The following is an 18,075-nucleotide window of genomic DNA, read 5'->3' as shown; positions in this document are numbered from 1 at the left end:
GGCAGCTTTAATTTCAATCATGTCTCCATTTCTAGTCCTTCTCGGCTTCATTTCCCTGTTTTCTCTGTCTCTCTTGTGCTCTTGGTTGCCCAGAGCCATTGGCATTCCTGTTAGAGAGCATTAATATCACTTTATAATTAGAAACAGGATGAGTAAGTAGCCCCCCAGCACCAGCAGAGAGATGAGATCAATAACATGAGAGCAAGGACAGAGAGGTCAGGGCTTGGAACCCCCCTGACTCCCACTGTTCCTGACCATCTGGTCCCCCTATGCAGCCCAGCCCCAGCTACCCTTCTCTGCTGAACACCCACCATAGACTGGGCTCACACCCACAACCCCCACCCCTGCCCCAATTCAGCACCACATCTGCTTCAGGGAATGCCTCAGTTTGAAATACCCAGGAGAGCAGTGGGGAGTGATCTGGCTAAGCCCCCACAGTGAAGGGGTGGAGGTGTCAGCCTTTATGTATGTCCCAAATGACACATGCACTAGTGTCTGCATTAGGGAGAGACTTACCCACTGGTTCGCTCTTTGAGCAGCTCCCACGGCTGGTGGGAGGCCTCCTGAGTAGGAGACCCTCGCCTCACAGGAGATATTGTGTCAATAATCATCCCACTCAGCACCAACCCTGGCAAATTAACATTAGCACAACATTTGACAGACACGTGTAATGGTGTCTCTGCCAATACCCATGGGGGCACGGGGAGCCCAGCAGAGAGCCGCAGTGGCAGGAGTAGACGAGAGTCAGGCCTGGGAAAGAGAGAGCCAGAGACGCTAGTACCCGCAAGCCAGAGCAGCGTAGGCCTGGAGAGACCCACAGATCTCGGTTCTCAGGGGTAGGGAGAGGCAGGGCCTATGTGGGGCAGACACACACTGTGCTCCCTCACTCAAAAATGTGGGCTCTCAGAGGATGCTTTGCAAGGAAGGCAAGGATAAACTGACAACCAGCAGGAATGTCTCACTTCCCAGGCAACACCAAGCACTCAACAGCAGTTCAGCATGTGAGAATTCCCTCCCTTTGGTCAGTTTTAATGGGAGGAAGATATCGGACTTAATCTTACAGCCCACTGTTTGGTAACCTGGGTCAGACACCTGTAGAAATGACATTTACATCCAGCATTACACTGGCTAAACCCAGCGCAGCCATTCTGGAGTTTGCAGCTCCCATTGTGGGAGACTCATTTCTGCAGCTAATTTGTTGACATACATCTTCCCCTGTGCTCACAGCTGTGAAAGCGGATCCCAGTCCTGGTGCCCCTGCATGCGGCCAGGAGAGAGCAGATACCCCCTAGTGGCCTGACACATGAGCACCCAGGAGACTATCCTGTAGTGTAGAGGATAGTTTGGCACGTACAATTCTGGAATTTTCAACTACTCTGCAGGGTGAATTCCACTGTACAAGACTCCTCCCTTCCTACAGTGTCTGTGCTCACAAAGGTGATCCCCTTTTCTCCTCAGCATTTCTGCGGGGCAGTACATGCAGGCCCTCTCACCTCATAGGGCTCCGCTCTCTCCTAACTCAGGTCTAGCGTGGTAGAAGGACCTGTGCTTATCATACAACTTTCAGGGTGCTGCTACTCAGTCTGAGGGTGATAGCCCAGAGCCCCTGGGCTCAGTCACCTGCTGAGACTATGTAAAGACAGGTGACCTGGGAACATGATTTTGGTCCAGCCCCCAAAACCACACTAGGGACCTCATGTCACGGTTCCAGAGTTTACTGCACCTCTGAGCCCTTCTTTGGCCTCTCTGAATGCACCTACACAGGTGACAGACCTCTTCCCATACCTCCCTGGAGTAGAATCTTGTGATTCTCCCCCTTTCAGATCAGGTCTTAGGGTACAGAACCCTGTGGATCAACCATGCTTACTCCAGCGGGCCAACTGGGTTCAGTACCTGTGGTTCTTCCCTTTGGGAGTCTGTGGCTACCCATGAATATAAACCCAAAACAGCCGCCTTAAACCAAAGTATAATTGATCTTAACAATGAAGAACAACATAAAAGAAAAAAGTTTTTTTAAAAACAAAATGACTACACACACACACACACCTCTTACCTAAGACTTTCCCATTCCCTGGCTGCTTAGCAAGGCCTAAAAATTTCAGTCCACCACTCAGGTAATTGTGAGTGTCAGGCTAGGGAATCTCTTCCCCATTTTCAGCTTCCTGTCAGCTATCTTTTTATATTCTTTATCCTTCATTCTTGGTTATCTCATTCTTCCTAGGTAATGGCTCAGCCACCGACTCTTAACCTCAGCCAGCCAGTGTTTTATGTAGACCCATTGTCAGACCTTCCTGCTTATTTCCCAACTGCCTGCTATTAAGCTAAACCAACATATGCAAATGGTAAACATCCGACTAACCCACTATAGTCATACAGCACCTATCCCAATAGCCACATGCAGTATCCATAAATTAATAAAGAGCAGCTCCCCATCCTTCACACTTCACTATACAGGGAAAAACAGTATGGCCAACATGAGATTTTACTGCAAGTTTTGTGATAATGTTCTTATCAAAGCCCCAGCTCCTGGAGTCAGGTGATCACAAAGAATCTCAGCAGAGATTTTTAAAGCAGATCACTGGCCTTCCTCATGGTGAAGAGAATCTGGAGCCCATACTCCAAGGGAGCCTAAAAGATCAGAGCCCCCAAAGGTTCAGTGACCCAAAGGCAAAGAAACAAACCCAACATTTATTCTTTTTTTTTAAAAATCTAATTTTTTTAAACTAATCCAAGGATCTTTTTGGACCTGACTCATGATTTCTGAATGCAACAGAAATCCCATAAACAGATCACAGTCCTTGCCCCAAGGAACTCACCATCCTAGGTCACATACAGCACAGCAAAGGGGAAACAAAATACCAGGGTGGGAAAAGTTATAGTGTACAGAATTTGGGTTGTATCCCTTTAATAGTTTGTGAGCCCTCATGATGCTCACTGTGTTGTTTTCTGAAGCCCCCAGCCCACACCAGCATAGCCAAATGCATGTAATAAGGCCTGGCAATTTCTTCATAGTTAGTACTGGGCCGGTGTGGGTCCCTCACCTTATAAGCCCCAAGATGACGTGGCTCTGGTACCACAGGCAAGGTGAGGCTCTGAGATGACATGGCTCCAGTGGCATTCCCACGGGTTTGGCTCTGAGACAACATGGCTGGGGCTCAACTCTCAGATGACGTGGTTCCGTAGCATGTTGGGGGCTCAGCTCTGAGATGACATGGCTGGGAGCTCGGCTCTGAGATGACGTGGTTCCGTGGCACGTCGGGGACTCGGCTCGGAGATGACATGGTTCCGTAGCATGCCTTCCGTAGCATTACTTGGCTCTGAGAGGATGTGGTTCCATGACTCACTAAAGACTTGGCCAGGGAAGCCAAGCACTTATGAACAGTGTGATTATTATTTAACTTTTTAGGCTTCACCCAGGTCAAACAGAACTCTAATTACAGTGCTGGGACTGACACACGCTTTATGGGCCAAGGCAGAATCTCTCCCCTCTGGGTCTCAGGGGAAATGAGAAACAGGCCTCCAAGTTCAAATCAGAGTTTTTTGATTTGTCATGTTACTTTGCTTAGGAAGAGGGACACTGCTGACCAGAGTCCAGTCACAGGATGCCAACAGCGAGTAGGGCCCACAGGGAACAGCCATGCAGTTGTTACCATCTGGGAGGAACGTCCTCCATGTGCTACAGCTCTCATGTGCAATGGGTTGACTGGAGAGCACGCGCCTCGCTGACTCCTGGGGAGGAGGACCACAAGGAGGCTGCTTGTCCTACTTTGCCCCTGCGCAGAGAACTCAGTATCTAGGGCTCCAGGCCAGCACCCTTCACCTCACTTCAGTTTGGTTTGTGGTAAACATGAGTTTAACCCCCCAAAATGACATCAACTGCGACTTTGTGAGCCAGCACCAGAGCCAGGGGTTGCTACTGTCTAAAGATCGACGAGTATTCCTGCAAGCCCTTCCTTAGAGATGGGGCAGAGGCACTAGTCTCTTCTCCTGGCCTGCACCCCCACTGCCAGGTCCCGACTGTGGTGTTGAGGGCTGCCAGTACCAGGCAGCATCCCCAGCTCCATGTTACCCAGCCTATTTATTTATTTTATATTCTGGATGAAGTTCACTGTCCATAGCACAGTGAGCTACAGTGCTAGCCCAGCCCTCCACAGAGGCTGCCTGTCCACATGGTGATCCAATCCTCTGCCCCTCAAAGTTCCTGATAGGGAACAGCAAGGCAAAATGGGACAATGGTCTCATTTCTAGAGAGCAAAACATGAACTTTCCCCTAGGCAGGGGCCTTCCCAGATGCAGGAGCCCCTCAGAAACACCCATGGCTCAGAACACAGGAGACCTCCCCACCAAGCAACAGGAAAAGCACTCAAAGAGGCTTCAGAAAGCAGAAGGCATCCAGGTGCTGGTTGTGCCAGCATGCAGGGTCAGACCCCTCCTTTCCACAGGCATTCATTATTCACTAAATGCCATGGCTGCATCGGCAGCTCCGGAAGGTGCCCCACAATGAACTTCTAGTGCCTTTTATCGCAGGGTCCCTGCTTGGATTTATGAGACCTCGGTGAGGCTCATTTCCCCGCCGAGGAACAGGGAGTAATTAACTATTAATAAAAGCATTACTGAGCTCCCCACAGGGGCATGTATAATTCATGGGGCAGGAAAGGAGAGGACATAGTTCCACCATAGCTCCTAACTGGTGAGCCTCACAGAAAACTGGACCAGAGTGCCCTCCCATAGCCTCAGACCTTCCTACCCTGGCGCGAAGCTGCACTGGACATATAGAGGTGAATGCTGCTTCATCTTAATGATAATCCACCGCCTCAGGCTCCAGCTTCCTAAAGCAGAAATTGGGGCAGAGAAAGTGAAGCAGCAAGTGTCTCCATGATTCTCTTCCCAGACAGGGGATCTGGGAAGAGAGTGTCAGACAGTGCCTGTGCGAGAATGGATGGTAGAGCCACAGCTATCACCACTCTGCCCTGCCCAGGCAAGGAACCACAGCAAAGACACTCAGAGCTGAGGCTTCCTCTCTGCCCTCCTGAAATGAGATGGTGTTGAACCCTCCTGGCAGCAGCTGCCAGATCTTGGAGAGGCAGATTTCTGAGCTCTTCCATCCAGCAGGGCAGGGCAGACATATGGGGATTTTAGTTTCTCTCTCTCATGGAAAAGTTGCCAGGCCCTGGGAGGTGCAAATCAGTTACTCTAAAGTTCAGTCATGGCTCTGGCACTTCCATCAGAAGAGTGAAATCAGTGAGAGGCAGCCAGACTCTCACTGGCAGTGTCAGAACATTGCTCTGAGGAGAGAGTCATCTGAGAATCAGGGTAAGAGCAGCTCACAGAACAGAGAGCCCCACTCCCAGGCTCTGAAAAGGATCATGGGGGGCGCAAAGCTGTTGTAGGGGAGTTGCAAGATTACCACTCTCTCTTCAGCGAGCTCGGCTCTGAAGGCAGCAGCCATGGAGCTTCCTGCAGCTGGGGGAGGTACCCAGAGATGGGTCTGATCCCCCCCTCCCGCCCCTCCCCAAGAGCAGCCATGCAGGAGAAGAGGAAGTCCTGTCCCTCCCTAGCCCAGCGAACTAGCAGCTGGAGCCCCGTGAATGGTAGGCGTTCCCAGCCAAGGTGCCCCAAGCCCTGCCCCCCTCTCCCTCCAATAGCTAGATTTCATAGGGAGGTCTGATTTCATGGTCCATGATGTGTTCTTCACGGACATGAATTTGGTAGGGCCCTACTTCTCTCTCTCTCTCACCCCCCCTCCCCCACCTCTTCTCTTGCTGGGTGGCAACGTGGCTTTGGAATATGGTGTGGTAGTGCCGCCTGCTGTCCATTTCTGGGAACACTACACTAATCCTCAAAACCCATAACTGAACCTGTGCTCCCAGGAAAGTGCAGCTGGGCCCTTAACCTGCCCTCCCCTTTCCCTGGCAGAAGGAGGAGTTATTGCCTGAAACCAAGGGCAGTTACAGAGTGCAAGCTCCTGCAAGAACCCATGACACTAAAACCTTTGCCTCCTCCTTGCTACATGGGCTCCTAGGAGATAGTCCTCTTCTACCTCCTACTGGTGCAAGTCAGCAGGGAGCAGAGCTTCCTCTTCAGGCATGCTGGGGAGGACCCAGTGCAAAGGTGAGACACCTTGCAGTTCTCTGTATTACTTCCTAGAGAGGAAAGGAGGCTGCAGACCAGTGCCATTCAGCACTCTACACTGACACCTGCCTACTGCAGCCTAAATCACGTTGTGTGCCAGGCCAAGGAGACTCTCTGTGCAAGTGGCAGTATGAACACCTCACAGGACGGTGCCGGGATAGAGGTAACGGCTTGGATGGAGGGAGTGGGAATTGCCTCTGCTTTTCTGTAACAGGTGCACACACATTCAGCTGCATGCAGAGGAGGAAGCTGGCCAATCATTTATTTCTGTGAAAAATCAGAACTCTTTTCAATAAAGAAATTTGCTGCCTGGATGCCCTGGCCCTTAATGCCCTGCAGAGCCCCACGGGGCCAGCAGTGCACATCTTTCCCTGAGTATCCTGCCTGGATTGGTCCCCAATAACAAGTAGAGAGTAAAAAGAAAAGGAGTACTTGTGGCACCTTAGAGACTAACCAGTTTATTTGAGCATGAGCTTTCGTGAGCTACAGCTCACTTCATCGGATGCATAGCCACGATATGCTATGCATCCGATGAAGTGAGCTGTAGCTCACGAAAGCTCATGCTCAAATAAACTGGTTAGTCTCTAAGGTGCCACAAGTACTCCTTTTCTTTTTACGAATACAGACTAACACGGCTGTTACTCTGAAAAGTAGAGAGTATCCTCTCTTCACATTGTGTGCTGGGACTGGACAGGTTACTGGGTACAATGGCTGCCCCATGGGGGCAAGTCCCAGATTTTCTATATCACCATCATCTTCAGAGAACGTAAGGGCTCTCAGTGACAAAGCTGTGGGGAAAGAGCCCCAAAGGGGCCCTTCTGCCTTCTCTCTTTGGAGCCAACACCAGAACAAGTTGGAGAAAGAGTCCATAGTGAGCCCTGATCCTCATCTCCTTGACCTGCAGCCTGTGGGCTCCCCTTGCTCTACAATCTGAATTTCCCCGCCCCATCCCCCACACTACAGCCGGGGGGTTTCTCTTCCAATCCCTTTTAAGGGGAAGCGCATAGTGCTGCCTGTTTCACCCAAACAGACTCCATGGATCTGGGCTGTGGGTACTGAGAAGTAGGTCCCTCACTAGCTCCAGCTCCATCCCTTTTCATGTGCCCAAACTCAAGGAGCTGGCAGCCCAAGATTCTTGGACCTGTTTGCTGCTCATCTGTCAGTCGTGTCTGATGATCAGATGCAGCAGAGGCGCTGTGCTCAGTGCCGAGTTAGTGCTGTAGCTCGGTTCCAACTTCTTCCTCCTCCTCCTCTTCAGCCTCACTGCGCCGCAGCAGCAGCTCCAGGTCAGGGCTGGAGCTGGTCTCTTTGTGTAGCTTTGACTCCTTTTCACCTAGACACAGACAGACTGTTTAGTGACTAAACTGGTAGTGTTTTCCCACTGAAATGCACACAGCAGAGGCCTTAGTCCCGCCCCTCTCTACAGAGGCCTCAGGCCCACCCCGGGCTCATCATGGATGCACTAGTGCAGGCAGGGAGGGGCATGCCGTAGGCAGGAAAAGGCTCCTGCAGAGACCAGGGGCTTCACCAACATTACCTTTCGAACTGAATGCTTTGAGAGTGACGTGCAGGGAGATTCCCGATAGGCAGACAGCAAAGCCCACCCAGTTCAGGAGGTTCAGATGGTCTCCGAGCAAGTGAGTGGCCAGCAGCAAGGTGCAGATTTCCTTGAAACAGAGAGAACATGACAGATGGTAGGGCAGGATATGGGTGAAGCCAAGGAGTGAGGAGGAGTGGGTGAACTGCGTACAAGACGCTCAAACAGCCCTGCCTGTGCTCCCTCCTCAGAGTGCCAACGTTGACCACGTGGAAGTGTTTTAAAAAATAGATCCCAGAAAGATGAGAAAGGACACCAGTGCTCTGGGGGCTGCACCTGCCCCCACCTGCAAGGCCAGGACGCAAGGGAATACAGCGTCTACCAGATCAGAGCGTGGGCCATTGTGTTCAGTCTCCAAGGAAGGGGCAGGAAACTGTACAGAAGGGAGCCTGGGACTGCCTGTGCCAGGGGAGTCACCCAAACCCCATTAATGAATGCAAGCCCCATGCCTTAAAGCAGGAGTGTTTATCCCCACTAATGTAACTGTGGGTCTTTTACTCTTCATACACATTCTGAACCCCACCAACCTCTGGACCTCACTGATACCTTCTGGCAGGAAAGCCTTTGGCCTCTGCCCTTCACTGATGGAGGCTGCTGTAGGATCCATATGGGGGGTGGGCAGGGGGCATTGCAGGAGTCCAGTACAGTTGAAGCAGCTAGAACTGCAGGGATAGGGAGGCAGGGGGTGGCAGCCGCAGTGCAGGTGAGGTGTCAGAAATTGGTTTCCTAGGACCTCTGAGCAGGTTACACTGCTCTGGAGCAGTCTGGACTGGGCCAGTCTGGGCAAACCTGCACTACCACATAAATCATAGCTCCATACCTTAAAAATGCCAGCAATGGAGAGAGTGAGGCTGGAGGTTCTGGAGACCAAGAGGAACTCAGAGAAGCCCAGGCCGAAAGCAAGAAACCCCCCTAAGGAGAGCTTCCCCACCACACTGAGCAACAGCCCTGCCTCATGGAAACGGAACAACTTCTCCGACGTAGATAGGGGCAACCCTGAAACCAAGAGAAGGGGAGCAGGGCAGGAAAGACTGACACAGGGGGATAATGGAGCACTTTCCCTACTGATCAGTAGGAAAGTGACTGCCATCCTCTGTACCTCTCTGCCCTATACCAGGAGAGGTGCTGTCGCTTGTACCCCCCCACACCAGGAGTGCTGACCCAGTACTCAACACTTCGCCAGCACAGGGGTTGCCTTAGCCCCTCGGGTTCCTGGGCCCGCAGGTCCCTACCATGACACATATTGCAACCACATGCAGCATCTTTGAGGACCCTCTTGTATATTATGCTTACAAAAGGAAAACCTCAAAACGTCATTATATAGAGATGGGCCAGACAGTATGAACTGCAGAGTATTCATAATCATTTGTATCAATCCCGGTGATCTATATTTGTGTGTTCCTGGCTTACTGTGGATGGGTTTTCTCAAGAAGCTGGAACCACTAAGGGGTGACTAACGCAAATTCCCCAACAGTGGTGATGCAAAAAACCTAGTGTTTGGAAGCTTCTCCCTGAGGAGAGGGCCACTGAGCTGTGACAGTTTGTTACAGGAGGCCAGAGCTCGAAGGCCCAAACCATACAAAGAAAGCACTGAACTGTCCCTAGGAGGTTCTGGTTCTTGACATGAAACCTGACATGAATATGTATATAACTCTCCTCACTGTATTTTCCACTGAATGCATCCGATGAAGTGAGCTGTAGCTCACGAAAGCTTATGCTCAAATAAATTGGTTAGTCTCTAAGGTGCCACAAGTAATCCTTTTCTTTCTGACATGAACTGGCAACCAGGAGAGCAAACCCAGCCAAGAGGTGTGAAAGACTGACACCTTCGACAGGCCTATGCTGGAGCTGGGGGGTGACCTCTGGTAAGCTTTTAGAATGCATGCAGGTTAGGTTTATTTTTGTGTGTGTTTTTTCTCTGATACTTTTACCCTAAGAATAAAATGTATTTTGTTTTGCGAAGGCTGGCTGGCAACTGGCGTAGCGAGATGCAGAGGAACTGCAAGCCCAAACCCTCGGTCTGTTGGGAGAGCAGCATGGGTCTCCACCTGAGAAGCCCTAAACCTAAAGTGGGTCCCCTCAAGGAAGACCACGAAGGGGATCAGTAATGTTTCAGGTTTAGCTGCTTTAACACTACCTAGTTTGCAAATTCAGGAAGTTGTTCCCTTGTCTATACAGTTCATCTCCATTGCAGCAAACTGCCTAGTGATCCCCCAGCAGCCCCCAGAAAGAGCCCCTCCTGTCACCAGCCAACTCACCCTCAAACACAGCAAAGAGAGGGAAGAGCCCCAGGAACATAAGAGGCTGCAGGTGGAACATGGTGTCAATAGGATTCTGAAGCCCTGTGGGAGGAGAGTTGGGGCAGACCTGTCAGCAAAATTTGGGTGAAGAGGCAGCCCATAAAGAAGCCTTTACTGACTCTGTTCCTAGGGCAAACACCCTATCCCATGTCCCAATGACAGCTTCTGCCTCCCGCCCCAGGGACTGCCACACCCCCACCTCCCCATTTCCTCCCCTGCCCCAGGGGCTGCCACCTCCCCTTTCCCTCCCCTTGCACTAGGGATGCTACTACCCCTCCATGCCCCGCCTCCCAACGTACCCAACTCGGCCTTCTGCATTAGCATCTGGGTGAGAGTCCAGCGAATGCCCCCAAGGAATGAGGCACCCAGCACCAGCGCAAACCCCTCCATGTTGAACTGTGTGGACTCGTACGTGAACATGAAGAGTCCCCCAGCAATGAGCAGAACCACCAGCACCAGCGCCATCCTCTGAGCGAGAACAAACATAACATCACCATGGAGGCTTCCAAGGCTGCATAAGGACAAGTTGCTCATCTCCTCCAGACCCATTAATCAGGCAGCTGCTTCCCCTCACAGTCCCCTTCCTCCCTCCCCCATCTCAGAATCCAGGCCCTCACCTACACCCATCCCCACACCTTGAGCCCTGACCAGCTGCCTCCCCAAGGGGCTCATAACACTAGAGCCCTTACCAGCTCCTCCAGTTTGAAGATCAGGGAGAAGAGCAGGATGAAGAGGATAGCAGAGGATTTTGTCATTGTGTAGCTGTAAAGGCCAAAACACAATCAATCATTCTCCAGCATCATGTGGCACTTCCCAACACAACACCTTGGGAAGCCAGACCACCCAGCCCCAAACCAATATCCATCTCCACAGGTCTGGAACCTGAAGATCGCCCCTATAAGGCCTGGTGCTCAGGCCTGGACCCGCTGCCTGGCTCTGCAAGAGCACTCACCAAACCCACTACTCATGTCTCCCAGGGTGGATATGGGGCTGCTACTTACAGGGATACTGTGATGTACAGGAAGCTCCAATTGCTCAACCCAATGTCCAAGGCAGTCGACAATGCTAAAGAAACAAGAACCCCTCAGCATTAATGTCCTTTCACCAAATCAGAATGTGTTGTCAAGCATGCCCTGCTGCCCCAGACAACTCAATGTGCCTAGACAGAGTCTCCTAGGTCAACCTGATGAAAACATTAAAGGGTCCTTGTATTTTTCTCTCAAGCCTATTCTTTGATTAGTGCCCATCACTTTAATATCTGAGTGCTTCCCATGAGTAAGAGTTCTAACAATGATCTCTCCACTCCCTGTGTTTAGGAGCATTGAGGGTCCGCATTTTTTTAAACCTTTTCAGAATTTAGCAGGGTGAGAGTGAAGGGCTACTACATGGAAGCTGGAGTGAAGGGAGGATTCTACGTTTAGCTCTGAATGCACCAATGTAGTGCTCAGTCTGATTTCATTTGGCAGGATAGTCTCTCATCTAGGTATGACTCCCGTGAAGATCCTGGGCCCCATCCATGAACCTCCCTCTGTGGCCAACAATTTTATTGCTTCTGTGGAACACAGGAAAGAGGGAGGATGTGGTCACATAAGGAGGGAGACGGTCTCTCAAGGAACCAGGGCAGGGTTCTGTAAGTCACGACAGTGACCATGGACCAGACTCTGTTCAGAGGAGAGCCAGTGCAGAAAAGATCAAACCTGTGTTGCCAGAAACCTATGCAGCTGAGTAGGAAAGGTGCTGTGTTCTGAACTAGCTGGACATTTATCAGGCCATATGCCTTTACTTCTATATATCGAAAATTGCAGCAGCTGAGCCTAAGAATTACGAATTTGTGCATCACGATGGCCAAAAAAAATAAATAAAATAAATAAATAAATAAAAATAAAATTCCCACCCAAAAAACCCTCTTGACTAAAACTTGTTGAAATAACTAGTGTAAATACTTCACTCATCTTAAAGGACTGGGAGTGACCCAGAAAAATAATTTCCACAAATAGTTTATGACTCTACATTTTGTATATTAACATGCAAGTCCTTCAATACAAACATAGACATAACTTGGACTATGTACACTAATTGTCTCTATTACAGATGGCAAGTATGAAACTAAGATGAAAGATAAGGCTAATTAAGTGAATTTCCACATCTCTGTATCATGGTTAATGAAATACACAAACGGTCAGCATTGCAGAATATTGCTGTAAATTGTCTTAACTGGTCACTTCAAGTCTTTTTAATGTTAAAGCTGTAGGTTCATGTTTGAAGGATATATCCAGGGTCCTGTCCATTCTGCAGCCACAGAATCTATTCCTTCCTGCTGAATCATAGAATATCAGGGTTGGAAGGGACCTCAGGAGGTCATCGAATCCAACCCCCTGCTCAAACCAGGACCAATCCCCAACTAAATCATCCCAGCCAGGGCTTTGTCAAGCCTGACCTTAAAAACTTCTAAGGAAGGAGATTCCACCACCTCCCTAGGTAACGCATTCCAGTGTTTCACCACCCTCCTAGTGAAAAAGTTTTTCTTAATATCCAACCTAAACCTCCCCCACTGCAACTTGAGACCATTACTCCTTGTTCTGTCATCTGCTACCACTGAGAACAGTCTAGATCCATCCTCTTTGGAACCCCTTTCAGATAGTTGAAAGCAGCTATCAAATCCCCCCTCATTCTTCTCTTCCGCAGACTAAACAATCCCAGTTCCCTCAGCCTCTCCTCACAAGTCATGTGTTCCAGTCCCCTAATCATTTTGGTTGCCCTTCGTTGGACTCTTTCCAATTTTTCCACATCCTTCTTGTAGTGTGGGGCCCAAAACTGGACACAAGTACTCCAGATGAGGCCTCACCAATGTCAAATAGAGGGGAATGATCACGTCCCTTGATCTGCTGGCAATGCCCCTACTTATACAGCCCAAAATGCCATTGGCCTTCTTGGCAACAACGGCACACTGTTGACTCATATCCAGCTTCTCGTCCACTGTAACCCCTAGGTCCTTTTGTGCAGAACTGCTGCCTAGCCATTTGGTCCCTAGTCTGTAGCAGTGCATGGGATTCTTCCGTCCTAAGTGCAGGACTCTGCACTTGTCCTTGTTGAACCTCATCAGATTTCTTTTGGCCCAATCCTCTAATTTGTCTAGGGCCCTCTGTATCCCATCCCTACCCTCCAGCATATCTACCACTCCTTCCAGTTTAGTGTCATCTGCAAACTTGCAGAAGGTGCAATCCACACCATCCTCCAGATAATTTATGAAGATATTGAACAAAACCAGCCCCAGGACCGACCCTTGGGGCACTCCACTTGATACCGGCTGCCAACTAGACATGGAGCCATTGATCACTACCTGTTGAGCCCGACAATCTAGCCAGCTTTCTATCCACCTTATAGTCCATTCATCCAGCCCATACTTCTTTAACTTGCTAGCAAGAATACTGTGGGAGACCGTGTCAAAAGCTTTGCAAAAGTCAAGGAACAACACGTCCACTGCTTTCCCCTCATCCACAGAGCCAGTTATCTCGTCATATAAGGCAATTAGATTAATCAGGCATGGCTTGCCCTTGGTGAATCCATGCTGACTGTTCCTGATCACTTCCCTCTCCTCTAAGTGCTTCAGAATTGATTCCTCGAGGACCTGCTCCATGATTTTTCCAGGGACTGAGGTGAGGCTTGTGACGAAGCGGGACTGTTCTTAATGTTTCCTCTGAATAGTGTGGGAGTGCCTCAGTTTCCCCTATGCAGTTCTTAAGTATCTAGGGGGTGGGGTAAGGGAGTATGATCATTGCAGAGCCCTAGAGGGCAGGTGTGTGCAGGGGTCTGGACACAGAGAATTAGCTGACACCCTGTTTCCTGGCAACCGATGGCCTGGGCCCTTCCCCCCTGTGAGGTGAGAGCTAAAGGGTTGGAGAACAAAGGAATCAGGTGACCTCCTGGCCAGGGAAAGGGGAAAGCCCAGAGGAAGGGGGGCTGAAGAGAGTTTCAGTTTGGGGCTGGCTGGGACATGGAGTGAAGTGCAGGAGTGGTTGTCTGGCTCACTGTCCCCCAAAATGGACCCAGCTGAGGGGTACGGTTCTCTGCACCTACAACTCTGTTTTAGACCATGTTCCTGTCCTCTAATAAACCTCTGTTTTACTGGCTGGCTGAGAGTCACGTCTGACTGCGAAGTTGGGGGGCAGGACCCTCTGGCTTCCCCAGGACCCCGCCTCGGTGGACTCGCTGTGGGAAGCGCACGGAGGGGCAGAGGATGCTGAATGCTCCGAGGTCAGACCCAGGAAGGTGGAAGATGTGTGAGCTTTGTGTCCTGAAGACAGGCTGCTTACAGAAAGGAGACTTCCCCAGAGTCCTGCCTGGCTTCATGGGGAGCAGTTCCAGAGCATCGCCCAGGGACTCCGTGACAAGGCTGAATCATGCTCCAGCATTTCAATTTTCATGAAATAATTCAATATAGCCCTCACAGCTATAGGAAAGTCTTGAAAACATGGCCTGACTGTAAACTTACTGCAGATATCCAGAAACAATTATTCTAACAGGTGCGAACTGGCACTTTAATTACAACAGATATTAACTCCAAAACCTAATTGTGATAAATTAAACATCAGCTGCATGAACTATTTAATTCCTGGTCATTATAGCAGAAGCCATTCAGTGAAGGTGCTTATCCCACATCCCAAGCTGCTTCTCACATTTTACCAGGTGCCAACAGCCCTAAATGTCTCCTACCAAGCTACCACACCCACGAGGATTCCCTGGCAGTTTTTATGACTGAGTTTTTCAATTCAAAAGTCTGTAACATCAAAACCCAAAAGCATATTTATCGTCAAGATGAATATAAAGCATACTGTATGGATTGTACTAGTCGTCATCTACATAGTTAAAGCATGAAAACCTACATTTTAAAATTTAATTTAAATGAAGCCATTCCAGAATGGATAGCCACACTCTTCTGCCACAGCACCCAGGTACCATGCCAGAAGCTGAGGCTCACTTGTAAAATACCATTTGTTATTTTAGTTACTTCACCAATTTTATCTGTAAGTTAACAAAGATTTTTGTGTTGGGAAGAAAAGTAGAGGGCTCTCTCCTCTCCCCAATCCGTGGCAATGCCCTCCATTCTGTGGCTGTACATACTGTACCTGTTGGAGCCGCCCTTCTGAGATAGTCAGCCCAAGTCAGCACCACACGGGACCTCTTGGTGCAGCAATGCATCAGGGCCCTGGTCAGACCAGAGAGCAGGAAAATAACCAGGAGGTGCAGCAGGGTCATAAAAAGAGGGAAATGGAAACTCTGCAAAAAGAAAAGGAGTACTTGTGGCACCTTAGCGACTAACCAATTTACCTGAGCATAAGCTTTTGTGAGCTACAGCTCACTTCATCGGATGCAGGGAGTGGAGCCAGACACACACACACACAGAGATCCTGTCACAAGACACAGAAGGCACTGCTGACTGCCCTGCCACCTCCCGCCAAGTCACCCAGCACCTGTTGCCACCCCCCCTGCACGGGCCCTCCCATGCTCCTCACACACCCATCACCAACAGGCTTCTTGCACCCCCACGCGAACCAACTGTGCCCCAGCAGCACCCCCGCCGCGGCTGCCGGGCCCCCTCCCCACCCCCCGGGGGGGCCCCCTCCCCACCGCGGCTGCCGGGCCCCCTCCCCGCCCCCCGGGGGGGCCCCCTCCCCGCCGCGGCTGCCGGGCCCCCTCCCCGCCCCCCGGGGGGGCCCCCTCCCCACCGCGGCTGCCGGGCCCCCCAGGGGGGGCCCCCTCCCCACCCCCCGGGGGGGCCCCCTCCCCGCCGCGGCTGCCGGGCCCCCTCCCCGCCTCCCGGGGGGGCCCCCTCCCCGCCGCGGCTGCCGGGCCCCGTCCCCGCCCCCCGGGGCGGCCCGGCCCGAGTTACCCTCATCAGCCACTGGTTGTAGAAGGTGATGCCGATGGAGAAGCAGTAATAGAGCAGCACCAGCCCCAGCGTCAGCGCCGCCCGCCCCAGCACGGCCCCGCCCGGCGGCCGCCGGCCCATGGCGCAGCGCGGGGCTCGGGCACAGGCCCCGGGGCGGCCGCGCTCCCGAGCGGGACCCTGCGGCCCAGCGCCCCGCAGAGGCAGCGGTGAGGGGCGCAGCCCAGGCCTCACCCGGGGGAGCGCGGGCCGCTGGGGCTCCACCTCCGCCCGCGCTCCCGCCCCTTCCCCCGGCGCGGGGCAAAGACCGGCCCGGCCCGCCCCTTCCCCGGCCTCCTGCTGACGCGTCCCCGCGCGGAGCGTCAGGGAACCGGCCCCGGCCCGTGAGCGGCGCCCGGGGCTCCCCGAGCCCCCGCGGGGACCCCCGGACCCTCCCCCTCCGCGGGCCGCCCTCGGCGCGCAGCTCCTGGTGCCCGACAGTCCCCTCTACTGTCCCCCCAGCGGGCTGTACCGTGCACGTACAGCCCGCCTCCCCCTCCCCGCGGGCGGCGGGCACAGCCCCCCCTTCGCAGCCCGTGGTGCCCGACACTCCCCTCTACTGTCCCCCCAGCGGGCTGTACCGTGCACGTACAGCCCGCCTCCCCCTCCCCCTCCCCGCAGGCGGCGGGCACAGCCCCCCCTTCGCAGCCCGTGGTGCCCGACAGTCCCCTCTACTGTCCCCCCAGCGGGCTGTACCGTGCACGTACAGCCCGCCTCCCCCTCCCCCTCCCCTGCAGGCGGCGGGCACAGCCCCCCCTTCGCAGCCCGTGGTGCCCGACACTCCCCTCTACTGTCCCCCCAGCGGGCTGTACCGTGCACGTACAGCCCGCCTCCCCCTCCCCCTCCCTGCAGGCGGCGGGCACAGCCCCCCCTTCGCAGCCTGTGGTGCCCGACAGTCCCCTCTACTGTCCCCCCAGCGGGCTGTACCGTGCACGTACAGCCCGCCTCCCCCTCCCCCACCCAGCAGGCGGCGGGCACAGCCCCCCCTTCGCAGCCTGTGGTGCCCGACACTCCCCTCTACTGTCCCCCCAGCGGGCTGTACCGTGCACGTACAGCCCGCCTCCCCCTCCCTGCAGGCGGGGGGCACAGCCCCCCCTTCGCAGCCCGTGGTGCCCGACACTCCCCTCTACTGTCCCCCCAGCAGGCTGTACCGTGCACGTACAGCCCGCCTCCCCCTCCCCGCGGGCGGGGAGCACAGCCCCCCCTTCGCAGCCTGTGGTGCCCGACAGTCCCCTCTACTGTCCCCCCAGCGGGCTGTACCGTGCACGTACAGCCCGCCTCCGCCTCCCCCTCCCCCTCCCTGCAGGCGGCGGGCACAGCCCCCCCTTCGCAGCCCGTGGTGCCCGACATTCCCCTCTACTGTCCCCCCAGCAGGCTGTACCGTGCACGTACAGCCCGCCTCCCCCTCCCCCTCCCCGCGGGCGGCGGGCACAGTCCCCCCTTCGCAGCCCGTGGTGCCCGACACTCCCCTCTACTGTCCCCCCAGCGGGCTGTACCGTGCACGTACAGCCCGCCTTCCCCTCCCCCCGGCCGGCGGGCACAGCCCCCCCTTCGCAGCCCGTGGTGCCCGACAGTCCCCTCTACTGTCCCCCCAGCAGGCTGTACCGTGCACGTACAGCCCGCCTCCCCCTCCCCCGCGGGCGGCGGGCACAGCCCCCCTTCGCAGCCCGTGGTGCCCGACACTCCCCTCTACTGTCCCCCCAGCAGGCTGTACCGTGCACGTACAGCCCGCCTCCCCCTCCCCCTCCCCCTCCCCCTCCCTGCAGGCGGCGGGCACAGCCCCCCCTTCGCAGCCCTTGGTGCCCGACAGTCCCCTCTACTGTCCCCCCAGCGGGCTGTACCGTGCACGTACAGCCCGCCTCCCCCTCCCCGCGGGCGGCGGGCACAGCCCCCCCTTCGCAGCCCGTGGTGCCCGACACTCCCCTCTACTGTCCCGCCAGCGGGCTGTACCGTGCACGTACAGCCCGCCTCCGCCTCCCCTTCCCCGCGGGCGGTGGGCACAGCCCCCCCTTCGCAGCCCGTGGTGCCCAACAGTCCCCTCTACTGTCCCCCCAGCGGGCTGTACCGTGCACGTACAGCCCGCCTCCCCCTCCCCGCGGGCGGTGGGCACAGCCCCCCCT

At 53.9% G+C, this 18,075-nt stretch overlaps 1 protein-coding gene across 3 annotated transcripts; it reads right to left on the bottom strand.

Moving 5' to 3' along the window:
• Positions 1-6,867: 6,867 nt before the first annotated feature.
• SLC35C2 (solute carrier family 35 member C2) lies at positions 6,868-16,142 on the bottom strand. Of its 3 annotated transcripts, none has more exons than XM_037877153.2 (9): positions 15,920-16,126; positions 15,156-15,306; positions 11,031-11,094; positions 10,719-10,791; positions 10,329-10,497; positions 9,988-10,071; positions 8,550-8,725; positions 7,670-7,799; positions 6,868-7,465 (listed from the first exon to the last, which is right to left on the bottom strand). In XM_037877153.2, exons 1-9 carry the CDS (start codon positions 16,037-16,039, stop codon positions 7,344-7,346), a joined length of 1,089 nt encoding a protein of 362 aa, XP_037733081.1. In that variant the 5' UTR covers positions 16,040-16,126; the 3' UTR covers positions 6,868-7,343. The 3 variants fall into 3 exon arrangements, with proteins under 3 accessions (XP_037733081.1, XP_043382654.1, XP_043382653.1); XM_043526719.1 differs by lacking the exon at positions 15,920-16,126 and adding an exon at positions 15,390-15,409; XM_043526718.1 differs by lacking the exon at positions 9,988-10,071 and having other exon boundaries at positions 15,920-16,142.
• Between the last annotated feature and the right edge of the window lie 1,933 nt (positions 16,143-18,075).

Source organism: Chelonia mydas, chromosome 13 (assembly GCF_015237465.2).
Source record: "Chelonia mydas isolate rCheMyd1 chromosome 13, rCheMyd1.pri.v2, whole genome shotgun sequence".
Taxonomy (NCBI): Eukaryota; Metazoa; Chordata; order Testudines; family Cheloniidae; genus Chelonia; species Chelonia mydas.
The sequence above is the reverse complement of the archived record's forward strand: the minus strand, read 5'-3'. Positions and strand labels throughout refer to the sequence as shown.